This window comes from Bos javanicus, chromosome 5 (assembly GCF_032452875.1).
Source record: "Bos javanicus breed banteng chromosome 5, ARS-OSU_banteng_1.0, whole genome shotgun sequence".
Lineage (NCBI taxonomy): Eukaryota > Metazoa > Chordata > Mammalia > Artiodactyla > Bovidae > Bos > Bos javanicus.
Window position 1 is genome coordinate 107,561,679 of NC_083872.1, and position 26,913 is coordinate 107,588,591.

Sequence of the window (26,913 nt, forward strand, 5' to 3'; positions counted from 1 at the left end):
GGTCTCTCTCAATCCTGTGTGATAACTCAGGGGTGGCTGACACTGGCCGCTCAGTGCAAGGGGACTTCCTGGAAGGGCATCCTAGGGTTTCTCGGGAGGGCCGTCTGTGAGTGAGTGGGCAGCTCACATGTGCCAAGTGTATATCATGTGCCAGCAGGCATGGTTCCAAGAGCCTTATATGCAGAGCCACGTTTTTTCTTCCCAGCAGCGCTGTGAAGCGAATGCTGGAGTCTGCACCCAGTGAAGGAACCAGAGAAGGTGGGTTGCTTGCCCACAAAGCTGAGCAGCTGCTGAGATCTGAAGCCGGGCAGAATGGTCCACAGCCCGAGCCCTTAGCTCTGCACCTTCCTGCCTTCTGCTTCATCCCAACAGGCATCTGGTCCAGATGTCTCTACCACGCATGTCAGACCCCAGTTGTGAGTGGTGGTGCTGAGAAACACCTTGGACGGTCAGTTAGTCCAGCCCCCTCATTTTCCCTGGACAGGAGCTGAGGGCTGAGAGAAGAAACGTCTAGTGCCCCGACCAAAATCAGGTGCTCTGCCCGTGTATGTGCTAAGTCGCTCATGTGTTCAACTCCATGTGACCCCGTGGACTGTAGCCTGCCAGATCCTCTGTGCATGGTGTTCTCCAGGCAAGAACACTGGAGTGGGTTGCCATGCTCTCTTCCAGGGGATCTTCCAGACCCTGAATCAAACCCACATCTCTTGTGCCTCCTGCATTGGCAGGTGGGTTCTTTACCACTAGCGCCCCTGAGAAGCCCCTCCCATCCCCGATGCACCTTTATTTGCTGGCCCTGGCCCTCTCATCTAGGAAGAAAGCAGAGCTGAGGAACTGGTCCACAAACCTCCATTGGCCTGAGCTGACTTGGTTTCCTCTGTCTGACGGACTATGTTGTAAACAGTTGATGGATCTGGTGATGGACTTTCAGGCAGAGTTAATTGGTGATGATGGCAAGGGTGTTTATAGCTCTGCTAGTAGAAACTTCAGATCTGCTTAACCACCAGGCACATCAGCTCTGATTTGGTCCCTAACGAGAACTCTCATTTCCTTTTTAAAAATGTATTTGTGTTTATATACATAAACCGTCTGAGTCACCAGATGTATATATACATATATAGGCTTCCCTGGTGGCTCAGATGGCAAAGAAACTGCCTGCTATGGGGGAGACCTGGGTTCGACCCCTGGGTTGAGAAGATCCCCTGGAGGAGGGCATGGCAACCCACTCCAGTATTCTTGCCTGGGAAATCCCATGGACAGAGGAGCCTGGCGGGCTACAGTCCATGGGGTCACAGAGAGCCGGATACGACTGAGCAACTAAACACATACACACACATGTATATTTTTATTGAAGTATAGTTGATTTACAATGTTGTACCAATCTTTGCTGTACAGCAAAGTGACTCAGTAATATAGACATTCTTTTATATATTCTTTTCCATTATGGTTTGTCATGGGATATTGAGTATAATTCCCTGTGCTATTCAGTAGGACTTTGTTGGTTATCCATTCTAAATGTAATAGTCGTGACTACCAACCCTGAACTCCCAGTCTATCCCTCCCTCCCCCACCCCTTGGCAACTGCAAGTTGGGAACTCTTTGTTTCTTATACTCTGTTATAACTGAGAGCTTTATATACATCGTCTCTTCTAAAACCCATAACCCCACCTGCCCACTGGTAGGTTACAGGGATTACCTGTAACAGGGATTACAGGGTCAGCTCCATTCTAGAGATGAGAAAAATGAGGCCCAGTGAGGCTAAGTGACTAGAACCTAATAGTTATATGGTAGAAGTGAAGTGAAGTGAAATTTGCTCAGTAGTATCCAACTCTTTGTGACCCCTTGGACTATAGCCTACCAGGCTCCTCTGTCCATGGGGATTCTCCAGGCAAGAATACTGGACTGGGTTGCTATGCCCTCCTCAAGGGGATCTTCCCGACTAAGGGACTGAACCCAGGTCTCCCGAATTGCAGGCAGATTCTTTACCAGCTGAGCCACAAGGGAAGCCCAAGAAGACTGGAGTGGGTAGCGTATCCCTTCTCCAGGGGATCTTCCCGACCCAGGAATTGAACTGGGATCTCTAGCATTGCAGATGGATTCTTTACCAACTGAGCTACCAGGGAAGCCTAAGATTCAAATCCAAGGTTGCCTGACACCAAGGGCCTGATCCCCCTGACCCAGCCCTGTCATCGGCATAGAGCATGGGTCTCGAACAGCAGCAGCCCCTGAGAACTTGTTAGCAATGTCAATTCTCAGACTGTAGCCCAGAGCCCCGGAACCAGAAACCCGGGGGTGGTGCCCGGCCTCCTGCTTGCTGATCAGCCTGCAAGGTGGTTCTGGTGAGCCCTCCAGTTTGAAAACCACCAGGTGGGGCTGCCAGCCCAGCGAAAGGAAAGTGGCCTCAGCCTCCTCACCAACTCCCGATTTGTGGGCAGGTTCAAGGCGCGTCGGCAGCCATCCCCTCTGAGGCCCTCAAACGGGATTTCCTTCGTTGCTCTGTCGTCACCAGGGACCCCGGCAGGCCCTCCTATGTCAGCCTCCTCCAGCTTTGTTTTGTTAGCCACGCCACCCTTTTGTGGAAGGCCCTGACCTTTGTTAGGCATGTTATGAGTTCTGACTAACGAAAATAACTCTGTGGCGGATGGGGATATTTTTAATTGAATTGTATGATACAAGAACTGCAGAAATAACACCCGGGTTCCTTCAGCTCGTGGTGGTGGGTGGTTTCATTTTCCATCCTAATCTTGAAACTGGCCCGGCTCTGCCTGGAGCAGAGTCCCACGTGGGCAGCGCACACACCCCTCCCAGCCTTGGCCCGAGCCTCAGCTTCCAGGTCTTCATGGTCTCTTCTGGCCAATTAAAAATCCCTGCTGCCATCATCACCTATTTTCAGCTCTCATCCAGTGCCTTTGTCTGCCAGACACTGTCTTGCTATCGTTCAAAAAAAAAAAAAAAGTGGAGATGACAACATTCATTTTGATCACAGTTGTGTACGATGCTTCGTTTTCCTGCAACACAGACTGACGCCATGCATGGATCAGTGCTAATGAGCAATTTTATGCAAGGTTGTACGTGTTTATATAGATGCAGGGAGCATCTGTGTTTATGCTTCCCCAGCCCTTGCAAGGGGCTTGCCACATCTCTGCAGAAACTCACAGGAAGGAGGGCACCTCCCCCGCTTCCCCCGACCCAAGTGGGAGCACCACCGGGATTACCCCCTGTTAGCAGCATCTCGCCAGGCAGGTCCAGACATCTCCCCGGGAGCAGCCTCATCAGGGCCAGCTGGCCGAGTTCTCATCACTCCCTGGCCTGCAAAGGCAGCCGAACAATGGGAAGTGTGTGCACCCCACGCTGCCTCACTGCCCACGGTCTGGAATCCACTGTCCCTTCCCTTGGCAGCTGTGTCCAGAGGTCAGGTCCAGCTGATTTGGGCCACCAGGTCAAGGCCCCAGCCACAGGGCTCCTTCTCCAGACGACCCCTTCTCCAGCTCATGGCCCCAGTCGTTCTCCAGGTTGGTCCTGTCATTCACTCATTCATCCACCCCAGGAATGTTTATTGAGTTCAGATATCCGCTAGGAATGCAGAAATCGACTCTGGGGATCTGGAAGCATGTGGCCTGGTGGGAGACACAGCAGAGGAACCACGGAGGTCGAGGAAGACTCTCCGAGAGATGGACATCTAGACGCAGACCCGGAGGTCGGGGGTGGGCTGCAGGACAAAGGAGCAGCCTGGGTGAATGAGCATGCAATGATGGAGAGCAAGGCTGCAGGACAGAACCAGGATGCCGCAGGGGCAGGGGCGACTGGGAGCAACCAGGGCCGTGCTTTGCCAGGGAACTCGGGTTTCATACAGGGGGTGTGGGAAGCCTTGGAAAAATTATAAGCAGAGGAATGAGTGACAGGGCCGCGGATGTCCTGGAAGTGTTCTTCCGGAAGATGGTTTGGAGGCAAGGAGGCTGGTCTAGAGGTTACTGAAGTCACAGCTGTGGTGTGATGCTGAGGCCCTGACCCTCAGCAGAGGCCGTGGGGAGGAGAGAGGTGGGCGGAGCCCTGAGGCAGTGAGAGGCCCCAGGGCCTGCTGACCAGAGTGGGCGGGAACAGAGGCGGCCAATCTCAGGAAGAGCCTCCTGGGCTGCTGAGAATTCAGAATGCTTGGTCTTTGCTTCAGACCTACCGGAGTACTTTGTCCAGGTTATACTAAATAAACACGTTTATACTTTCAGCTTTGAGAAGAGAGAGATGCTGGGTGTGGGGACATTTTATCTGAAGAGTTCCTCAAACCAGACATTATCAAATATTTACTCAGGCCAACTTAAAATATTAAATACTTGGTAAAACATAAAAGATGTACACCCTCACTTTCCTGCAAGAGTTGCTAACACAGCCTGTGGCCTGGTGAAGGCTGCCCAGGGACTGACTCCCGCCCTCAGCAGTCTCCTCTGTGCGTAGTAGCACTGTTATTTAACGTGGCCTCTTATGAACCCTGTCGATCAACCAAATGAATCCTCGTCCCCCCAAGTTCTTCCTTTAGGATGTCTCTCAGATTCTGAGCTGGCCTGGTCCGTTCGGGTCCATTCGATTTGTTCCGATTTAGCCCCGTCTCTCGCCTGGCCCTCTGCAGGTGCATCCTGACGGCCCCTGCTTCTCTATTGCTCCTGCCCTTCCCTGTACCTTCATTTTCCCCCAACACCAGAGAAACCATCGTCAAACAAACTGGATTTGTCAATCCTCTGATGGTACCCTTCTACTTCTTTCCCCTGTGTTCAGGAAAACCCCCCCACTCTCTGCATCCTGTGGGAACCAGGAGAGGGCAGCATGGGGCGGGTGTGGGGTGACCAGGACGGAGAAAAGCGGAGCGGCACGTGTGTGCAGAAAAGGACACGTCAGCTCCACGCGGGAGCCTCTGTGGCCCTCGGGGGCGTCAAGCCTGCTGCTCTGTGGGGCCCAGATTCCTGCCCCAATGCTCATGATCCTGGGGACAGGGTGCCCCAGGAGGGCAAGGCCAGATGCACTGGGGGCCAGGAGGTTAAGCTGGCCTGTCACTTGCTTGGGGGTGGGCAGTCTGCTCGGCTACAAACGCTCAGACACTGGAGGAGTTGTGTAAGAGGAGACTCCCAAATGGAACGGAAAGTGGGGAGAAAGCCAGGCCCCTGACAGGCCTTGGAGAGGACAGGAGAGGAAACTGTGTTCACCTTTTAAATCTCTGACTTCTGGATGCTCAGGGGCTGAGAGGAGAGGCCCTGGAATTTGGAGGCGGGAGGTCTGGGCTCAGCATCCTCTTAGCCAGAAGCCTTGGACTGCCGGCTGCCGCCCTGGGCCCCAGGTTCTGGCAGTGGGAGGAGGACCCTCAGCCAGCACCTTGCAGGGCTGTCTGGGAGGGGAGGCAGGGTGAGGAGGTCCTCCTGGGCTATGGCAGGAGACCCTGGCATGGGTAAGTCCCTCCTGGTTGGTCTCAGACCCCCAAGTCTCGCTTTCCTTCAGGGAGGGGTTGTCTGGCCAGCAGGGGGGCTTTGCCCCCCTTCCCAGCTCTGGCTGGTGGAGGGAGGTCTGGCCACTGCCCTCACGGCCCTCTCCCCTCCCGGCCTCAGCTGCGTGGTGGACGAGATGGACTTCTCTGCCATGGAGCTGGACGAGGCCCTGCGCAAGTTCCAGGCCCATATCCGCGTGCAGGGTGAGGCCCAGAAGGTGGAGCGGCTCATAGAGGCCTTCAGGTGGGTCCTCCCCAGCCCTCACATACGCTGGGCGTGGGGGAAGTAGGGGGCTGCCAGCCGGGGGCAGGAGTCCCCCACACGCCCAGGGAATGGAGGAAGCAGCCCGGGCTGTGAGCTGAGGACAGGAGTCCCTAGAGGGCTGGTTGGGGTTTGGGCGGGGGAGGGTGGGAGGGGGGCAGGAGGGGAGGAAAGAAGCAGGCAGACCTCTGCGGCTCTCTGAGCTGGACCAGCATCTGGCCTCCAGGTGGCCTGGTGGCACTTCATGTGTCCCCATCAACCAGCGGGTTTTTACTGAGCATCAGTCTGAGGCTGGTACTGTTGGGGAGGGGGTGTCTGGGGTCTTTGGGTGCGTGACACCTGCCCTGTCCCCTCGGTGGGAATGGGGGCCAAAGAGTGGAGATGGGGAGCCCCCCTGGGCCTAAGCCCACACTCAGAAAACCGGACATGTTCCCAAGTGCCCCCCTCTCCAGAGTGTGGGGAAGGCAGGGCCCTCACGCCCCACGCGTGTCCCCACTGCATGCCCCACACGTGTCCCCACCGCATGCCCCACGCGTGTCCCCACCGCAGCCAGCGCTACTGCATGTGCAACCCCGAGGTGGTGCAGCAGTTCCACAACCCGGACACCATCTTCATCCTGGCCTTCGCCATCATCCTGCTCAACACCGACATGTACAGCCCCAACATCAAGCCCGACCGCAAGATGATGCTGGAGGACTTCATCCGGAACCTGCGAGGTAGGGGAGGCAGTGGAGATTCATCCCTTCCAAAGAATGAAGGCTTGGAGTGGAGGAAGGGGCGGGGATGTCTAACTGCCTTTTATTCTAATTTTCAACTGATCCAGAACCTGCTCAGAGTCGTTCCGGGAGTCTCAGACCCACACGGAAGGCTGTCACCCCTGGTGGTCAAGGGCACTGGAACTGCTGTCTGGGCCCAGGAGGTTGCTAGCATGCCGGGCATCGGGGGAGTCCTTCGTGTTCTGAGTTTCATCATCGTGTGCCTTCTTTGGCTCTTTCTTCACCCATTGTGCTGGGAACTAGTTTCTTCCTTTTACTAATAGTCTAGAAACACATGCCTCCGAAATATTGCATCTAATCATTTCCCCTCTCCTTTTTCTCTGGACTCTGTTTCTGGAACTCCTGTGTTCCAGATGTTAGACCTCCCAGTCTGAGCCTCTGACGGCAACTTTCTGTCTGCCATCTTTGTCTTCTTGTTTGACTTTCTTGAAGAGGGCCCTCAGCTTTCTCTTTCAGATCTCCTGCTTAACTTTTCATTTCTGCGGTCATCTTTTTCACTCTCAAGAACTCTTTTCTGCTAAGTGCTGCTCTTCAGAGCCTTTTGTTCCTGTTTCGTAGATGCAACATCTTCTCATGTTTGCACTTGTTTGTTTCGGTTTCTCCTCGCTTTCTTCTAAGTTCCTTTTTCAGTTTTCCCCATACTTTTCCTCTCTTGTATTGGAGACTTTCCATACACAGCGAATGAAACTTGGTTGTCCATCCACATTTAGCAGTGAGCCACTAAAGGCTGATTAAAGCTCCAAGTGTGCATGGGGTTGCCGACTGGTGGGCTTTCTCGTGTCGACATTTCATTAAGCTGTTTCACGGGGAGAAGTGACTGCAGTATCTTTAGATATTTTCCCTTGGGATGCTTAATCCCTCAGAAGAGAAATGTCTAATCTGTGGCCCAGAGCGGGTGAGTCTCTCTGCCAGCACTGAGAGCTGCGTGGGAAGTGGGCTCGCGGGGGTCTCCTAATACACAGGCATCAGGTCCATCCCCCGGTTTTCAGCACAGACTCTCACTCTTGGTTGCGCTTAATGTCAGTTGCTCAGTCGTGTCCGACCCTTCGCAATCCCATGGACCGTAGCCCCCACGGCTCCTCTGTCTGCAGGATTTCCCAGGTGAGAATACTGGAGTGCCTTGCCATTTCCTTCTCCAACAGGTTGTGCTTGGGGTCCACCAGCCCAGAGTTCCTGGTTCATCCCTTCCAAAGAATGAAGGCTTGGAGTGGAGGAAGGGGCGGGGACGTCTAACTGCCTTTTATTCTAATTTTCAACTGATCTTCCTATTTCGAGCCCACCTTCACCTCCAGGGCTCTGCCAGCTCCAGAGCCCTTGATGGTTCTGAGCCTTCTAATCCCTCTGCTGGTTTCCATTTCCACTTTCCCAGGTTTGCGGATCATGTGCTCATTCACCCACTTTCAGGTCCCCTGGTGCCCCTGCCTCTTCCTCCGTCTCTGCCGATTCCTTTTTCCGGGGTGTTCAGAAGGAGCAGAGGTGTGCAACCTGCCATCTCTACCTGGGAGCCCCGTGTGCTCAGCCCCTGCCCTGCTCCTCTTGGCCGCAGCCTGGTTTCTTTCAGGGGCCCTGGGGGGTGCTTCTTGGTTCATCTGCCCAACTCAGAACCAAGCTCAGATGTGGAAGACACGGGGTCAATCCAGAGAGTCACTCATAGAAGGTGTAATGTCCTCTCGACACTTAAGAAAACTGCTTGGAGAGCACTTGCCCAGGATGTTTTATTTTTCATTTTCCCCTCTTGAAAAGAGGAGTGTATAATCGTTAAAAGAAGATTTAGAAAAAGTAGAAGGAAGATTTTGTTTATTGCTTCTGTTTCTCCCTCCCGGGGAAAGTTGTTTTCATGTTGGTGTGCTTCCTGCTGGTGTTTTTTGTCACCAGAGTCTGATCATTACCATGAAGTGGGAGACGGGTGGTGGTCTTGTTACTGCATCACTGCGGGGGCTGCCCTGCTCTCCTTCACTTAATGTCCCACCCCTCCCTGCGCTCCCAGCAAGGAGGGGATCTTCTCACCATCTGACAACTAATCACTGAGCTCCCTGTGGAGGGGAGGGGAGGGCCTGAAAGAGACAAGACAGCACACGGGCAGTGCCCTCATGGTGGGGCCGGAGCGGGAGATGCTAGGAGGAGCAAAGGCAGGAGCCCGAGGCTGTGATCAGAGATGAGGAGGAGGCCTGGGAGGTAGGAGCCAAGACTGTGGCTGTGGGGCACCTGGAGGTGGGGCTGGGACACGTGCTGAGCCCTCATACAGCAGGTGCTCTGGCCAGGGAGGTCATCTCTAATTCAGCAGGGATGTGAAGCCAACCACTGAAGGCTTTGGAGCAGGGACAGGGCCAAATCAAGGCCACCCTTGGGGAGCGTCACTCAGGTAGCGGGCTTCCCCTCTCTGGCTCCAGCCCCTGACCCCCCGACCCCCTCCCTTCTCCACTCCTCATCCTCAGGTGTGGATGACGGTGCCGACATCCCCAGGGAGCTGGTGGTCGGCATCTACGAGAGGATTCAGCAGAAGGAGCTCAGGTCCAATGAGGACCACGTCACATACGTCACCAAGGTGGAGAAGTCCATCGTGGGCATGAAGACTGTAAGTGCCCACCGTGGGGTCATGGTGCTCAGCTGGCAGGGAGCTGGAGGGGTGGAAGTGGAAGGGGTGAGGGATCACTTGCCCCCCACCTCGGGCCACAGAGCCCCTGTCTCCAGCTCCTTCCCTTTCTTCCTTTCTTTCTTGCACCCTCTTCCTTCCACCTGCCTATCTCCTCATCGCCGCCTTGACCAGCTCCTGCAGTGGGAGGGGTGGAAGTGAGGTCTTGGGTAAGACTGTCCAGGCTCTTGGGTTGAAGCCTCTGGAGGTTGGAGTGGAATAGACCCTGGGCATCCTGGATGATCTACTGAAGAGAAGGAAGGACATGGGCTCAAGCAGGCTCTCGATGTGGGGTCTCAAACCCTTGAGGTGCCCCTGAGCTGTGGCCCCGGGTCACAGTTTGCTCCAAGTTTGCAGTGGTTTTTAAGGGCAGTCCTCTCGAGATGTCCACAGAAGCTCCGTATACCGCAGACATAAAGGTCTGGCCTCCATCTCTAACCCTGATCTCTCTGGTTCCTCCTCCCCAGTGGCTTGCTCAGGGGGCAGTTTGGGGAACTTTCTGGAGGCTCTGTGCTGGACTCCTCCACCCATTCATGCGGGGTCAGCCTTTCCTGGCTAGAGCCCTTCATGCTGAAGTCGCAGCCTCTGTCAGGCTTGCGGATGCCCCCCAGGAGCTGGTTCATACACTAGAGCAGGTTTCCAGTGTCCCCGGGACCCCCTCCCTGCCTTGCACACTCGTGTCTGGGTGTGCAGTACAGAGAAGCACAGCCCAGAATGTGGCGGTGCCCTCGAGGAGGCCTCGGAGGGAGAAGGGTGCACAGTGATGGGACTTGAACGATCCAGAGGTTCTTTTCTCTCTTTTTTAAAATATTTATTTATTCATTTTTGGCCATGCTGGGTGTTTGGTGCTTTGGGGGCTTTTCTCTAGTCGTGGGGAGCAGGGGCTACTCCTTGTTGTGGAGCCTGGATTCTAGGGTGTGCGGGCTTTGGTAGGTTCAGTGCATGGGCTTAATTGCTCCGCAACCTGTGGGATCTTCCCAGATCAGGGATCAAACCTGTGTCCCCTGAGTTGGCAGGTGGATTCTTTACCACTGAGCCACCAGGGAAGACCCAGAGACTGTATTCAATGTCCTTTCTCTGTCTTTTATCCTCTTACCTCTTCCCAGCATCGAGAACCCCTCTTGCCCAGCCCTGATCCCCAAGGAGCGTGAGGAAGGGGAGAGAGCCCTGGGGGAGGAGAGGGGAGGTTCAGGGTCAAACCGGGCCTGCATCTGCTCTTCTGGAAACTGGTGCTAGGGGGTGACGGCCCCCCCACCCCCTGTTGAGCACTGTGTGCCCCCCCCAGGTTCTCTCTGTGCCGCATCGCCGCCTGGTCTGCTGCAGCCGACTCTTCGAGGTGACGGACGTGAACAAGCTGCAGAAGCAGGCTGCGCACCAGAGGGAGGTGTTCCTCTTCAACGACCTGCTGGTGGTGAGCGGGGAGCAGAGCCAGGGGCTGAGCAGGGAGGGGCTCAGGGACCCCTCCCCACAGGGTGCTGCACACCCAGCAGCTGATTTCCACAGCCTGGGATGAGTCATGGATGGGAAGGGTGGTGGGGGATGGAGAGGAGACAGATCAGATCCTGTTCTCCCGTGCTTTCTAGCACTTAGAACAATGCCTGGGACACTCACTAAATAGTCATTGTATGGATGCCTGTGTTCAAAGAACCCACCTACCAACACAGGAGACGTATGAGACTCAGGTTCGAACCCTGGGTCAGGAAGATCCCCTGAAGGAGGGCATGGCAACCCACTCCAGTATTCTTGCCTGGAGAATTCCATGGACAGAGAAGCCTGGTGGGCTAAGTCCATAGAGTCACACAGAATCAGATATGACGCATGCTCTGTGTTCAGAGCAGACAGGTGATGGCCCGGGCAGACAGGATCGTTCCTACTCTGTAGGTTATAAAGCCAAGGCACAGAGAGCTTATCTGCTCGGGGTTCCCAGTCCTGGTGGGAATGGACTAGGTCCCAGAGTGTCTGCCTCCCCGTCATAATGAGATACCTGGGGCTGGAGGGTACAGGGCTGCACGTCCATCTGTCCCGCAGCCTGGGAGGTGCAGGGGGTCTGCGAGCAGCCGGTACTGTCCCTGGGTCCAGGGGAATGCTGGCGTGTGTGTGTGTGTGCACGCACACGTGCGTGTACATGTCTATACATCTATGGGGCATTTAGCCTTCGCTCTTTGAACACAGAGCATGCGTGCTTCAGTCATGTCTGATTCTGTGTGACTCTATGGACTTAGCCCACCAAGCTTCTCTGTCTCACACCCTGACTTTGCTGCTCATCATCTGCTTGAAAAGCTCCCAGACCTTGCATGACCCCCTCTCTCCCCTCATTCAGTGCAGATGTCCCCCCACCTCAAATGTGGCCTGCCCACTCACTGTCCAGTCCTTACACTACTTCATCCTTAAAACACATACCAGGGACTTCCCTGGCGGTCCAGTGGTTGAGACGCTGCACTGCCCCGTTAAGAAAAAAGTACCAGTTTCTGCCGTCACCTGTGTATGCATTTCTTCACTGCCTTTCAGCTTGTTGTGCCTTAATGGGCTGACCCATTGATTGACTTATGGATCCCGAGGGTCCTCCTCCCGCAACCCCGGCATCCTGAGGCCAAGATTTTTCTTCTTTCATTTTGTTTTTGTTTGTTAGAAATGGTGGTCAGGGAAGGGGTCTCTAAGGAGGCCGTATTTGAGTCAAGCTCTAAGTGAGGGGGAGAAGTCAATGGCACCCGACTCCAGTACTGTTTCCTGGAAAATCCCATGGATGGAGGAGCCTGGTAGGCTGCAGTCCATGGGGTCGCTAAGAGTCGGACACAACTGAGAGACTTCACTTTCACTTTTCACTTTCATGCATTGGAGAAGGAAATGGCAACCCACTCCAGTGTTCTTGCCTGGAGAATCCCAGGGACGGGGGAGCCTGGTGGGCTGCAGTCTATGGGGTCACACAGAGTCAGACACGACTGAAGTGACTTAGCAGCAGCAGCAGCTAAGTGAGGAGGGGCTTCCCAGGTGGCGCTAGTGGTAAATAACCCACCTGCCAACACAGGAGACTTAAGAGAACCGGGTGCCATCCCTGGGATGGGAAGATTCCCCTGGGTAAGGGCATGGCAACCCATTCCAGTACTCTTGCCTGGAGACTTCCATGGACAGAGGAGCCTGGCGGGCTACAGTCCATGGGGTTGCAAAGAGTCGGACGTGATTGAAACAGCTTAGCACAGCACTAAGTGAGGAGAGTAGCCGACTATGCTGGAAGCTGCAAGGAAATAGTTGGTGCAGAGACCCACAGTGGGACCCACCTGCTCTGTTCAAGCCACAGAAAGGACGGCTTGGCCTGAGCAGAGCAGGGACCAGATGAGGTGGGGGTTACAGACCAGGCCGGGAGTCCGGCTGCGTGTTAGAGGGCAGTGGGAAGGGCCGCTGGACGGCTTCACGCGGTGTATTGTGCGTATATGTATGTGTGCACGCACGTGTGTATACGTGTGTGTGCATGTATCCTAAATGTGTAAGTCTGCCTGGGCGTACCTGTCCTTTTCTGTGTATTCACTTGTGTTCACCAGAGCCCCTGGGTGTGTGAGGCATGTTTATCACACGAGCGCACACCCGTCAGTGCATGTCTGTCTCCCTCTCTTGGACAGATTCTCAAACTCTGCCCCAAGAAGAAGAGCTCCTCCACGTACACCTTCTGCAGGTCCGTGGGCCTGCTGGGCATGCAGTTCCACCTCTTTGAGAACGAGTGTAAGTCTGTCGTCTGCGGATGTGGCCGGGGCTGGGGGAGGGGAGGGGCAGGCACCCCAGGGCCCAGGCCTCGCCTGCGGCTGCTCACGGCCCGTGGCGGCTGGGGTCTGGCTTCCAGATTACTCTCACGGCGTCACCCTGGTGACCCCGCTCTCGGGCTCCGAGAAGAAGCAGGTGCTGCATTTCTGCGCCCTGGGCTTGGACGAGATGCAGAAGTTTGTGGAAGACCTGAAGGAGTCCATCGCTGAGGTGACAGAGCTGGAGCAGATCCGGATAGAGTGTAAGGACGCCTCACCTCAGACCCCTGGGTGGCCTGGCTCCAGGAGTAGGGTCGCTCATAGACAGACACCCCTCTGTGGAGTGAGTGTGGGTGAGCAAGGCCCCTCTGCCTTCCCAAGCCCTCCCCGCCCCCTGCCCCACCGCGCCATCACGGCTGATGGAGGCTTCACAGTTAAACCGAGGTACGCAAGGGTGTGTGCACGTGTAGCTAGGCTGTGGGGCTCCCTGTGGGCCCCTCGGCCACAGAACTCGCTGGGTTTGAGCAGGACCAGGAAATGAGCCAGCCCTAAAGACAGACATGCACACCGAGGCGTTCCGGGCAGATTCTGACCCAGTCTCCCTGGACAGCCTCCTCCCTGATCCAGTTCAGATCCCCACATCACAGCTGGTTGTTTCCTGTCTTTCATGCCTTTTAACCTGTAAGGATCCCCCCACTTATTTTTTTTTTATAACGTCGTCTTCCTGAAGAGTCCTGGCTGGCTTTCTGACTGTCCCTCGCCTTAGAGCTGTCTTTCTGTCCTCCAAGGAGTGCCTGTTCTTGGTTGCTCTCATTGCTGTCGCTCAGGCGTTGTAGACAATCTCAGAGCCACTTCATCCATCTGGGTGGTTTACCAGTGGCTTCTGGGTTCAAGACAAGAGCAGTGACAACCTGCGGTCTCTGCCCACATGCACGCTTTCCTGTCATGGAGCATCACGGCAGCTTCAGAGAACCTTTAAAGGAAAATTAAATAAGAATGGATTCAGAGACTCCAACAGAAAATAAAAAGACTCCAGGTCTGCCTTGCATGGCCACTTAGTGGAAAAGTAGTTCAAAATTGGTCTAAACCCCTTAGGCAGAAGAAAAGACAGTGGGAGCTTTGAGCAGGGTGCCAATGCGCCAGGCGATAATGTTTCACGAGCATCCCTGGAGCGCCTGCTGTGTGCCTGGCAGCTTGTTTAGGTGTGCCCAGAGGGAGGCTGCAAGGACTCATGGCCTTACGGAAAATGAGACAGAGCAGTTAAGGGATGTGTCTAAGGTACATAGTCTAAGGTGCATATTAGAAGCGGACGACCAGTTGCACTGGAGTCTGATTCTGAGGTTCACGTACTTTCCAGTCTGAAAATGAGAGGCTAGTTTCTGTCTCTAATTTCCTAAGACAGCAATGAAATCAGGTTAAAACAAAAAACTCTCCCGACCAGCGCATATAACTTAACTTATTAATGCCTGGTGCAGGAAGGGTATAAATTCCCTTTCTGCTATAGGTGGGCAGTGTGACTTCAGGGGCATAACAGACTCTTTCCAATGCCATCTTAGCTGTTGGTCTAGAACATTCTCAAGGACACACCCTCACCTTGTCACAATGTCAGAATGTTCCAGATGCAGCTGGAGAGCCCAGCATCCAACGCAGCACCAGCCTGGCTGCGCATGGCCGCTTTCCCCATCAGCCCCTCTGCCCCTCTGAGAACAAAGGGGTCGATATCGCCAGGATCTGGGTGCTAAGGGCAAATATCCTCTCCTGCTGTCCAGAGGTTGAGGGAAGAGGGGGAGGGCTCACATCTGCTCCTGCTCTTCCGGCGGAGAGAAAGAGAAGAAAGCTGAGCAAAGAGGAGGAGTTGCTCAGGAAGGCCAGGAGGAAAGAAAAGAGAAAAAGGAAAACAACAGCCAGCGTTCCTGTTTATCAAGCCCTTACTACGTGCCTAGCCCTGGGCTGAATGCTGCGCTTGTTGAATTATTTAATTCTTGCCACATCTTTCCAGTAGCTGAGTAGTAGTATCTTCATTTTGCAAATAAGGAAACTGAGTCAACAGAACTTAAGGAAGTGGTCCCAAATTCACGCAGTCCGTGACAAAACAAGACTGGCACCCAGGTTCCTTGGGCTCCTTGGTGATTTCTCCAAAACCAAGGCAGCCCCTCTAAGGGAGAGAGGAGCAACTCTCGGTTCAGTAAAATTACTGAGTATTGACTGATGGTGTGGTTCAGGCAGTCGGCACAAATGGTTCTGGTTTGGGGTTTGCAAGCCGGTGTCCCCAGATTACAGGCGACTAGTTGCTAGAGTCCGTGCGTGTTCAGTTGTGTCTGACTCTTTGCGACTCCCTGGACTGTAGACTGCCAGGCTCCTCTGTCCATGGGATTCTTCAGGCAAGAAAACTGGAGTAGGTCGCCATTCCCTTCTCCGGGGGAAATCCCAACTCTGGGATTGAACCCATGTCTCCTTTGGCAGGTGGATTCTTTACCACTGGCACCACCTGGGGAGCCCCCTAGCGAGGCAAAAATGGAACCCAAGGGAATAGCTTTAACACAGGGAACGTTAGTGATGTCTCCTGGAAAAGAGGAACCAAGGAGGGATGTAATAACAGCTGTCGAACCCCCAAGGAGGGTAACTGGCCTTTCTCCAGCACCACTGAGGACAGACAGGAAGGAATCGGTTTTTAGTCTAGAGAGAGGAATTAAAGCTGAGTAGCAGGCAGACCAACTCAATGGACATGAGTCTGGGCAAACTCCGGGAGATGGTGAAGGACCGGGAAGCCTGGTGTGCTGTAGTCCATGGGGTCGCAAAGAGTCGGACACCACTGAGCGACTGAACAACAAAAGAGCAAAGCAGACAGGTACCCACCGGAGCCTCGGCGGCTGGGTACTCCCTTCTCGGGGGAGCTCGGCCGGCGGACAAGGTGGGCCGACAGGACGGCTCCAGCGGTGGTGAGGCGCTAGCTACACCGTATGAGCCTTCCATGTCGTCCTAGGAGCTGATGTGTGTTAAGTGCCTGACAAGCCCTGAGTGCCTTGATGTCTTTTCTCCTGCGACCCTCTTAATGATCCTATGAAGTACTGTTGTCCCCATAAGAGAGGCACAGAGAGGTTAAGTAATCTGCCTGAAGCCACACAGCCGGGCAGCATTGGAGCCAAGATGCAGACCCGGGTGGTCACCCCCATCTTGTCCGCCTCGTCCCCCTCCTCTCGGGCTGTCAGAGCAGGGGCTGGCATCCCTGCCTCTGGAGGGGGAGCTGAGGCTCCAGAGGGCACTGGGCCTGCCATGAAGTGGGGAAGTGGGTGCCGTGTGTTCGGGACCCCCTCTCCCACTCCCCCCCACTCTCCCCTCATCCCTTCTCACCCCTCTGTGTGCTGGAGTCCAGGTTTCTCTCTGTTCATGAGTTTCCCCGTTTCCCAGGGGAGCTGGAGAAGCAGCAAGGAACAAAGACTCTCTCCTTCAAGGCCGGGGGGTCCCAGGGAGACCCACAGTCCAAGCAAGGATCGCCCACAGGTGAGTTCCAGACCTGGGGCCCCAGCCTTGGGGTCCTGGGAGATTTGGGTGAGGGAGATGCTGCTTTACACGGCCCAGCCTCCTGGGGCCTCAGCAGTGGGAGTGGGTGGAAGGCGAGTGAGAAATGTGTCTACTGACAAACGTCACTGTCCTCCTGGAGGTGTCAGGACCCTGGGCCCCTCGCTCTCTGCTGACTGCTGGTGCGCGGGGTAGGGGCATCTGCAGCCAGGAGCAGGTAAGAAAGGTGGCCAGAAGGGTCTGGAAATCTTGGTCTGCCCCCTCCAGACCTTTCCCTAAGGGGCCACCAGCACTCTCTCATCCCAGGCCTGAGTCAGCCTCCCGAAACCCACATGAACCCTCAAACCCAGTGTCTCAAATGGTTTCTCCAGGTTGAATTATTCACTCCGGATGAATTCAGCCGGCTTCGGGTTTTCTGTCACCTGTGGCCATGTTCTGTAGACCTCTTCCTCCCTTCCCTTGGCCCCCCTCCTACTTTTCTGTCCCCGGCCCCTTCCCTTCCCCCAACCTGCAGGGAGAAGACGTGCCCCCAAAGAAAAAAGAATCAGAAGGAGAGGTGGCATGAGAATTAAATCCCAGCCCAACACACCCTAGCAAACCATCCGAGACTCTTCACTAATTAATTAATTCAGCCATTCATCCTTACAGTAATGAACTCTTATTGAGCGCCTGCTGTGTGCCTCATGCCAAGCCCTGGGAAACCAGGGTCCCAGCAGGACGTCAGTTTGAGCTGAGCCTCCAGTGGGCTCCATGCTGGTCCCAAACCCCCCCGGTTACGGCCACGGCGCCGAGATGCTGTGACAGCATCACAGGACCAGCCCCGCCAGCTGGGAGATGAGATTGGTTTTCCAAGCACGGTTTTTGCTCACGGAGACCCTCACTGTGATGTCTCCTCTGTGTGTGGGTCTGACCTGGCACCATGAGTTCCTAATTCTCCACCTGCCCCATTGTCAGCAGGCCCCTTTATGTCTGAGGTCACAGCACATGCCTGTTTACACAGCTGTTTAAACGCCGGAGTCAAACCTCAGCTGTGGCTGATTCCTGAACACCCCGTCCCACTCTCTGCAGCACAGCCCGTCTCTGGGGGTAGCTGCAGCCCCCGGCCTCCCCCCCGGCAATGTGCATCTCCAGGGCCTCATCCATTAGCTCCCTCCCCAGCGGGTCCTCGGTTCCAAACATTAGCCCAGCTTCCTCTTGTGTTACAGAAAGCAGAGGGGTGGGCATTGGAGGGAGTGGGCACCCTCCCAGCGATGTGAGAAATCAGAGGGCCCTGGCAGAGGGCTCTAGGATGTTGCTGGGGGTGCGGGAGGGAGTCAGGGGTGACTGAGTTGGAAGAAGTCCTCAAGCTGTCCCTGGGGGTACACAGGGTGTGCCAGGCCCATCAGAAAGCCCTCATATATATTAACGCATATATGTGAAATCTAAAAAAAAAAAAAGGTATAGATGATCTTATTTGCAAAGCAGAAATAGAGACACAGATGTAGAGAACAAATGTATGGGTACCAAGGCAGGAAGGAGGGGTGAGATGAATTGGGAGAATGGGATTGACATATATACACTTCTCTGTATAATAGAGATAACTAATGAGAACCTACTCTACAGCCCAGGGTACTCTTCGCAGGGCTCTGTTGTGACCTGAATGGGAAGGAAATCCAAAAAAAGAGGGGATGTATATATATATGTCTGGGGCTTTCCAGGTGGCTCAGGGGTGAAGAATTCACCTGCCAATACAGGAGATACAAGAGATGCAGGTTCAATCCCTGGGTTGGGAAGATCCCCTGGAGGAGGAAATGGCAACCCACTCCAGTATTATTGCCTGGAGGATCCCATGGACAGAGGAGCCTGGCGGGCTACAGTCCGTGGGGTCACAAAGAGTTGGACACAACTGAGCGATTGAGCAGCAGCAGTGTGTATACGTATGGGCGATTCACTTTGCTGCAGAAACTAACATAGAATTGTAAAGCTGTACTCCAATAAAAATTAATGGAAAAGAAAAAGAAAGCCCTCATAGACGGGGAATTCTCTGGTGGTCCAGTGGTCTGCACTTCCAATGCAGGGGTCACTAGTCTGTTCCCTGGGTCAGGGAACTAAGAACCTACATGCTGCAGGGCTCGGCCAAAAAAAATAAATGTTTTTAAAAAAGAAATCCCTGGTAGCAATCACAGACTGCTCTTACCTGCACCAGGCTCTGCCCTGGGGTGTGTGCAGCTCACTGAATCCTCAGCACTCAGCTCGGTAGCAGAAACAAGAAAGGAATGGGGCCCCTCCCTCACAGGGTCTGTGCCACAGACACTCAGGAGCCCCCAGGAGCTGAGAACCAAGGCCTCCTCACAGCCACTCTGCACAGTCCGTCGGGGGCTCTGATAAAGGTGAAGGAGATTCGACAATACCCAGCAAGGAACAAATGGGCCCAGAGAGGTGTAGCATCTTGCCCAAGGCCACACAGCTGCTCAGTGGCAGAGCTGGGCTCAGGCACCAAGTCCACCGCCCCACACAGTTGTGGGGCCCCTGGAGGATCCAGAAGGATGCCAGGTTGGGAGGTGTGGGGTGGGGTGGCGGGTGGGTAGGCAGGGCTTTGTGCAGGAACAGGGCCGTGGAGAGTGAGCCCTGTGCTCTTTGCATTCAAAGCCAAAAGGGAAGCAGCGGCCGTGGGGGAGAAGGCGGCGGAGAGCTCGGTGGAGGTGAGTGGAGGCCTGGTCGCCCAGGTGAGTGTGTCTGCGTGCCCCGTCCTCTTCTCACTGTCTCTGTTGTTTCTCTTCTCAGGTTTTAATCAATGCCTCCCCAGCCCGACTCACCATATTACCAATTTCAAGAGATACAATTAAAAGTTACTGCTAGCATGGGTAATGCCACTCTTCCAGCGCCTAATTAAGCCACAGTGCCCCCTCCAGTTCCCCGGATGCCCAGCCCACCGAGCCCCCCAGGCTGAGCTCCCAGACTAACACGTGCAGATGAAGCCCCCAGCAGGCCCACAGCATCCCTCCACAGCCCCCTGAACCCACCGCCCCGCACATGCTATGGTCCTGACGCTCCACGTCCTGCCAGCCTCTGTGGAGGGAGTCTGGCCCCTCCGAGAATCACCCCTCAGGTCCACTCCCCGAGTCGACGCCTCGGGAAAGTGGGGGCGGCTGGGAGGATACAGTGTCTGCTCAACACAGCTGAGCCACCTGGAAAGCTGGCCACGGGGTGGGATGTGCCGGAGGAAGTGAGGCAAGATGGGACCGGGGTTGTCTTAGGGCTTCTCCTTGTCGGGGTGGGGTGGGCGCTGCTGTGTCTGAAGACCCTCCAAGTTGGAGGGAAGGGACTGGTGGAGTGGCAGGAGCAGCTGGTCCCTGCCAGCCCAGAGCGCCACCTGGGAGGGGGCATGTAGTCGCCCTGCAAGCCTGGGGACCCCAGCCCTCCCCACTGGCTCCCCTTGGAAGCCGTGAGCCCCTCACTCATTTCTGCCAGGCCTCCAGGGCCCCTCATGCTCACACAGACTCCCCCACTCCAAGCTGGAGGAGCCCCCTCTTAGGGCTCTGAGGGAGGAGCCCTGCCCCAGCCCGACTAAACTTGGGGAAGCCCCAGGAAACCCTCACTCTCCCCGTAGCCCCCCACCCCCCACACACCTGTGTCTGGAGGAGGCACCTTCACACGGAGGAGCTTCCTGCCCCGGCAGCTGGCAAGCCCCCAGGGTGGGTATTCCATCCTCCGCGACCACCACCCCCCTGCCCATCTTCCTGCAGCTGCCCGTTCTCCAGCCTTGCAGATAAACACCACAAGTTACCAGCCCTGCCCATGCCTTCGAGCCCCTGCCCAGGGAGGACCACGGTCTGGGGGCCCTTTGCCCCCTCCTCCCCGGTCCAGAGGGCCACGTGGCTATCTGCAAGGCTAGCCCCAGGGCCCCGCCAGCCTCCGCTCCCCTGCACCGAGGGTAGCCTCGCCGCCCACCTCTCTGCTGGACCCCAAGCTCCTGCGTCCTCCGCCCCCCACCCCGTCACTGCCTGGCCGCCTGCTGGCAGGCGCTTCTCCAGCTTGTCTGAGCTGTCAGGCTTGCTACTCATGTTCCATCCCTTCCCCTCTCTCTTCTTTCTTTCATCAGCAGGGAGTGGGGGGGTCAGAATGAGAGAATGTTCTGCTGTCACTTCCTGCTTTTCACTTACTAACGATTAAAGATAAGGATGGGCCAGATTGGGTGGGGCGGAGGGAGGTGCAGACAGCGGAGCGGGGATCAGGGACAGGGAGCCGAGGAGGCGCAGGGTGAGACCAGAGCTGCGGCCACGGGGGGCTCGAGGGTCTCAACCGGGGCGGTCAGGTATTTTCCCCGAGAGGGGCTGCGGTAAAGTCTGGGAGCAGTGAGCAGAAACCTTGACCCCACAGTCTCAGGCCACTTTCTCCCAGAGAATAACTCGAAACAGAGTGGGGAATAACTCAGAATAACTCAAAGCAGGTGGGGAAAAGAGCCGCCTCCCACCCCCCAGTGGATGGAAGGAAGCCTTCTGTCCCAATGAGGACCACAGAGGACTCCCCAAGAGGGAGGGAGACGCAGCCCTGCTCTGCCCTGTCTGGGGCACTGAGGGGCTTGGGGACTCCTTTGTTGGAATAGGGCAGGGAGTAGTTGGGGGAAGAAGCTCAGGCCTAGAAAACGCTGCCAAGGTAAAGGTTGAGAATGGAGAGTAGAGCCCACGGCCTGCAGACCCTGGCAGTGGGGGCTTGTGAAAACCAAAGAAACAGGGCTGGAGTCAGGGGATAAAGAGCAGGACTGGAGAGCCAAGTGACCCATCAGGGCAGCACCCGGACCCAGGAAGGGGGAGTTCTTGACATTGCACCTTTTGCCAGTAAATAGGGTCAGGACCTGCTGGCTTAGGGCTCTGAGATAGTGTAGGGCAGGGCCATCGTGGTTTAGCCTGGCTATAGGGTCCCCTCCTTTGCAGCCTTAGTATTCCCCCATCCTGAGCCTGAGGGGTGATGCCCCCAGGACAGACGGAAGCAACCCCAGAGATAAGGGTCTCAGCCACCCCTGGAAAGGTCCAAGAGTCCAGAAAGGCTTGTGTGTCACATCTACAGGCTGGGGCGCTGGAGGGATGAGGAATTAATTAAACCCTCCTCCTTCCAGAATCCTGCTATTTCTTCCACCATCCCTGCTAGCAAGAAGAGGACAGGCTAGTCCCCAGTGTCCTCCATGGGCTGAGGGAGGGACCACGCCCTCACACTCCAACCCAGGGGGAAAAATGGGGGTCCTTTGGGTTCCCCCTCTGGCAGCAGGGCAGATTTCTTCAGGACCCAGGTTGGGCCAGAAAGGCAGCTAAGGACCTGACTGTGGCTGGACTCTGCTTTCGAATGTGTGGGCATGGCCCTGGGGAGTCTGGGAGGATGGGGCAGGTCTCTGGACCACCCCTCGGGGTCCCTGGAATTCTGGAGTTTAGACACCTTTGTGATTCTACAGTGACGATGAGGCCTCGCTCTAACAAAGCTGGTGGGAGGGGAGGGGCTTGCAAGGCTGAAAGCCACCTGCCTCCTGACCCTGTCCTCGTGTCCCCAACACACCCCTGAGAGATAGGGAAGCGGTAGAGCTACTCCTGCTTTTCCAGCTTGAGGCCAGTGGGGAGGCTAGTGGGTGCTCCCGCGTGGCCCAGGGCCACCCAGCAGGTCTGTGAGATCAGACTGCATAACCCGAGTCCATTGGTCCAACTGCCCACCCCACAGACAGGAGCCAGGAGGCTCAGCTGGAGCAGAACATGGCAGGCTCTGGGCTCCGCCCGAGCCCAGCACCTCTGCCTGGCAGCCGGGTGCCCTCTAGGTGGTGGAGAAATGGGAAGTGGGGCCTGCGAACCCCTCGTGGGCACAGGAGCTGGGAAAGGGTTGGGGGGTGGGCGGGGAGGGAGGCCCGGGAGGGAGGCCAGTCCCAGCAGCTGGGAATTAGTCTTGTAACATTTCATACTTCTCTGGCTGTTTCTAAACTAGGTGTCAATTCACAACAGGCTTCAGGTGTCCCCACACAGCTCCGGGCCGGGGGCCGAGAGGGGAGCGCCGTTGCCAGACCTGCAGCCTAGCCCCTCGAGGGAGCAGCCCCCACCGCCGCCGCCACCGCCGCCGCCCACGCCCCCCGGGACCCTGGTGCAGTGCCAGCAGATAGTCAAGGTCATTGTCCTGGACAAGCCCTGCCTGGCCCGCATGGAGCCCCTCCTGAGCCAGGCCCTCTCCTGCTATGCCCCAGCCTCCTCCGACTCCTGCGGCTCCACGCCCCTGGGCGGCCCAGGCTCCCCACTCAAGGTGGCCCACCGGCCCCCGCTGCCCCCACCCCCACCCCCCTACAACCACCCACACCAGTTCTGCCCGCCTGGCTCCCTGCTGCACCAACGTCGCTGCTCCAGTGGCTCCAGGAGCCTGGTGTAGACACGCCCGCCCCCCATGCTGCTGTCGCAGAGGGAGGGGGCCACGCCAGGGCCCCCACTGCCCCTCCGCCCGCTGCTCCCCACGCCCGGCACGCCGCGTTCCTGGTCACCCATCGCTGTCATTTTGGAGAGAGCATTCCCATCCCTGGCACCTGGTTTGCTCAGCCCAAGCTTCCGTTCCTCAGTTGAGCAGCCCTCCCCTCCAATCTGCCGGCCTCCCTGGCTCCCTGGGGCCCCACCCAGCCCTGCACAGCTAGGCCTCTTCTACCCTGACCACCCCTCCAGCCGCTTGGACCAGGGATTGAGGGCGACAGGAGCTGAGGGCCCAACCAGCTTCCTGGGCCAGGTCTGCCAGGCCCTGGCCCTCAGGGAGGGCAGGCAGGTGTGACAGCTATGGGCTAGCACCCGAGCCTCGCATGGAAGGTGGTCTGGCTCCTGCCCCAGCACTGGGTGGGGGCCGGTTGGCCCTGGATCCCTGGAGCAGCCAAGTCAGGGGGAGGCCTGGGGAAAGGGGTGGGTGTCTCTGATGCCCCTTCCCGCCCCTCAGCCCAGCGGTCTCAGGAGGCCGCTCCTCTGTGCCCCGGGGACGATGACCCATCTGGCCTGGGGCGGGGGGCCGGGGCTGGGGGCGCTTCTCCTGCTTCCTCAGGGGCTGGGGCACTGCCTGCCCCGGGGCTGCTGAGATTTCAGGAAACGGGGAAGGGAAGGGGCGCCCCTCAGCTCTCTCTCAGTCAGGTCCACAGAGCCAAGGAATCGTGAGGTCACGTAGCTGCAAAATGCACCTCTTATAGAGTTTCTTGTGCTCTAAGCCCCAAAGAGTGTCAAGTGTGTGCCCGGGGCATAAACACGCACACACACAGGAGAACTGGGTCTTCCTGATGTAGAAGCAGAAAGAGGAAGAAGCCAGGTTTGCCCAGGGGCAGACACAACCAGCAGGGCAAGGACTCCCACCCAGGTCGGGCTCCCCCTCCCCACTCTGACCCCAGAATGACTTCCGAGGCCTCCACGAGGGCTGTGGACACAGAATGGCTGAGAGGTGCCCATGCAGAAGCACCCAAGCTGAAGCAGGTGCTCAGAGGCTCAGCATCTCCCCCCTGCACCATTGCCCTCAACTAGCCCTCTTAACGCCCACCCCCACCCCAGAAGGCAGCAGGCCCGTGTCCAGTAGGGGTGGCTGCAAGTGTCCCTACACCCTTGAAACCTCGAAGGAGTGCCACGCAGGGCTCGCTGATCTCCCCAGTGCCTGGCAGAGCCAGGGCCAGCCTCTGTGCGACCCCTCTGAGCGCAGGCCGGCCCGCCCCAGTCACGGCCCTTCCAGGGATGGTCTGTCCCCCGCCAGGCTGGACCCTCCTCTGGTCCTGAGCTGACAGCACACTGCCGACCTCCCTAAGGGTCCTGCCGCTCCAGGCCCCAGGTCCGAGACCTCCCGAGAGATGGCAGTTGAAGTCGGGACCTAGAGTGAATTCACTTCTCCCCAGCCGCACCCCGCACCCCAGCTGCAGGCCCAAGGCCGCAAGGAGGCACGATTCCTCCTCCTCTCAGAGATCCCAGGTGGCCTAGTTTCGTGTATACGTGTGTGAGCACAGGCGTCACTGTGATGTCACCAGTGAGTGTATTTCTGGCTCTGTCTTTGTTAGCCCGTGTCCATAACGTGTGATCAATTTACCGCCTGAGCCCGTCTGTGCCCCCCCCCCCACCCCCCCACCGAGTCCTCGTTGTCCTGGGCCCCCTCCCGTGTCTTTTCTGTAACAGGGTGGCTCCAATCAGAGCCTTTCCAAATGGAGCGGCCAACCAATGGGGCGGCACGGTTCAGGTTCACATGCCCAGTGCCTGGGGCCTGGGAGCAGGGGCGTGGGCTCAGAAGGAAAAGGATGTGTCTGCGGGGTGGGGGTCGTGGGGCCCCTTGTCATCTGCTCACACAGCTGACGAAGTGTCTGCCGATGCCCAGACTTTCCAGGTCAGGACCAGCAGCCGGGGGCGGGGGCGGCGCGCTCAGGGCGGGCGCATGCGCGGTCCTCTCCACTGAGGATGCGAAGCTCAGGTGTCTCAGTGGCCTTCCCCAGGTAGGGCTTCACCCCTAGCGTGCCCCCCCGCCACCCCTTCCCCTTCCCCCCAGTCACTGCTGTGGCTGCCCTGTGCCCCAGTGGCGCCCTGGGAATGCTGGCCCCAGGAAGCAGACCAGGCAGGAGTCAGCAGCATGTGGAGCCCACCCTGAGCTGTGAGGGGCTTTAACTCCCGCAGGCCTGGGACAGGGGGCGGCAGGGCCTCCTCACAGTTGGGGGCGCAGAGTTCCCAGCCTCTGAACCTCCCTCCTCTGATGGGCCAAACGGCTAGGCTTGGGGCCCGCCTCTGTGCCAGACCCCAGAGCCGACCCCCAGACAACTGGGACAAGCCTTGGGCCCTCTGCACAGCCGTGGCCATGGCAGGGACCCCACCCTCCGGGAAGGCCCAGTGGAGGTGCTCTTGGTCTCCTGCCCCCCAGCCCCTACCGAGGGGCCCGTGGAGTGCTGCTCAAGCCCCTAAGACGTGGCCTCCTGGGTAGATGCGCACTGACCCCAAGGTGGCCCTGCTCTGTCCGTGCTCCAGGCCTTACTTTGGGGACCTGGCCCCTTCCCGGTTTCACCCATTTGTCCCCACCTGCAGAATCAGGAGCCGGAGATGAAGATGAACCTAGCTTCCCCCACCCTGCGGCGCCAGCCTGCCTCCAAGCTGGAGCTGGTGTGCACAGGCACCCGCCCACGTGCTCAGCCCTGAGCCCGCACCCCCGGCCCCCACAGCCTGCCAGACGACAGTGTGCCAGTAGGCTTCCCCGCCAACCACCGATCTGTCTGTCCCCGTGTCCTGCTGTACATATATCCTCGCTGCACCCCTGCCGTCGCCACGTACGCCCCCTCACCCGTCGAGAGCAGCCTCTCGAGGGCAAGGAAAGCAAGGTGGCTGCACCCAGCGACGAATCCAAATGGCAAATATTTTGTAACAAAATAGCCCAGAGGTATTTTATCTGTTCAATTCATAGAGTTTTAGAGATTATATTGAAATATGTCACTTGAGCAAACTGTGTCGGTTCTGTTTCTTTCGTACCCCAAGAGGCGGTTTACCGCAAATCAGATCTCAGTGAGACCACAGAGGCTGAGGGCACCAACTGGGCCTCGTCTGGCCATGGGGGTGTCCCCCTGTGACGCAGTCAGGGAGCCCCTTCATGCACAAATGGGGCAGACTCCTCTGGTGGTCCAGAGGTTAAGAATCTGCCTGCCAGTGTCGTCTGGGAAGATCCTGCACGTCGCAGGGCGACTAAGCCCGAGTGCCGCAACTACAGAAGCCTGCAAGACCTGGAGCCCGTGCTCCGCAGTAAGAGAAGAGCCCCACTCATCACAAGAAAAAGCCTGCGTGCAGCAAGGGAGAGCCACTGCAGCCAAAATAAATTGAAACAAAAATGCAAAAACAAAACAATAAAAATGGGTCGAGGAACTATCTGATGGGCAGGCACTTGGTCAGAGCTCTGGGTGCAGGGCCAGGGAATGACCCCCCCCCAAATACACACGCACATGGAACGACCCCCACCAACACACACACACACAGGAAATGACCCCCATTGACACACACACACAATGACCCCCACCAACACACACACACATGGAATGACCCCCACCAACACACACACACATGGAATGACCCCCACCAACACACACACACACACATGGAATGACCCCCACCAACACACACACACACACATGGAATGACCCCCACCAACACACACACACACACGGAATGACCCCCCACCAACACATACACACACCGAATGACCCCCACCAACACACACACACCGAATGACCCCCACCAACACACATACACATGGAATGACCCCCACCAACACACACACACACACACACGGAATGACCCCCACCAACACACACACACACACACGGAATGACTCCCACACACACACACACCGAATGACCCCCACACACACACACACATGGAATGACCCCTACCAACACACACACAGAGGGAATGACTCCCACAAACACACATACAGACACGTGGAGTGAACCCTACGAACACACACACACACACACAGGGAATGACCCCCACCAACACCCGCACACACACACACACCCAGGGAATGACCCCCACCAACACATACACACATGGAAT

The 26,913-nt window shown here is 56.9% G+C and overlaps 1 protein-coding gene across 12 annotated transcripts in view; it reads left to right on the plus strand.

The window, feature by feature from the left end:
• Positions 1–25,813, plus strand: part of IQSEC3 (IQ motif and Sec7 domain ArfGEF 3) — a 92,045-nt gene extending 66,232 nt beyond the window's left edge. For 3 of the 12 annotated variants that reach the window (XM_061418251.1, XM_061418248.1, XM_061418252.1), the window contains 9 exons: positions 5,586–5,708; positions 6,276–6,442; positions 8,938–9,077; positions 10,420–10,545; positions 12,749–12,848; positions 12,967–13,128; positions 16,274–16,366; positions 19,013–19,089; positions 22,328–25,813. In XM_061418251.1, the coding sequence (XP_061274235.1) occupies positions 5,586–5,708; positions 6,276–6,442; positions 8,938–9,077; positions 10,420–10,545; positions 12,749–12,848; positions 12,967–13,128; positions 16,274–16,366; positions 19,013–19,089; positions 22,328–22,759 (1,420 nt within the window). In that variant the 3' untranslated portion in view covers positions 22,760–25,813. Of the gene's footprint in view, positions 1–5,585; positions 5,709–6,275; positions 6,443–8,937; positions 9,078–10,419; positions 10,546–12,748; positions 12,849–12,966; positions 13,129–16,273; positions 16,367–16,755; positions 18,945–19,012; positions 19,090–19,147; positions 19,237–22,327 lie in introns of those variants that run through there. The other 9 variants (XM_061418256.1, XM_061418255.1, XM_061418249.1 and 6 more) reach the window with 9 other exon arrangements.
• The last annotated feature ends 1,100 nt before the right edge of the window (positions 25,814–26,913 follow it).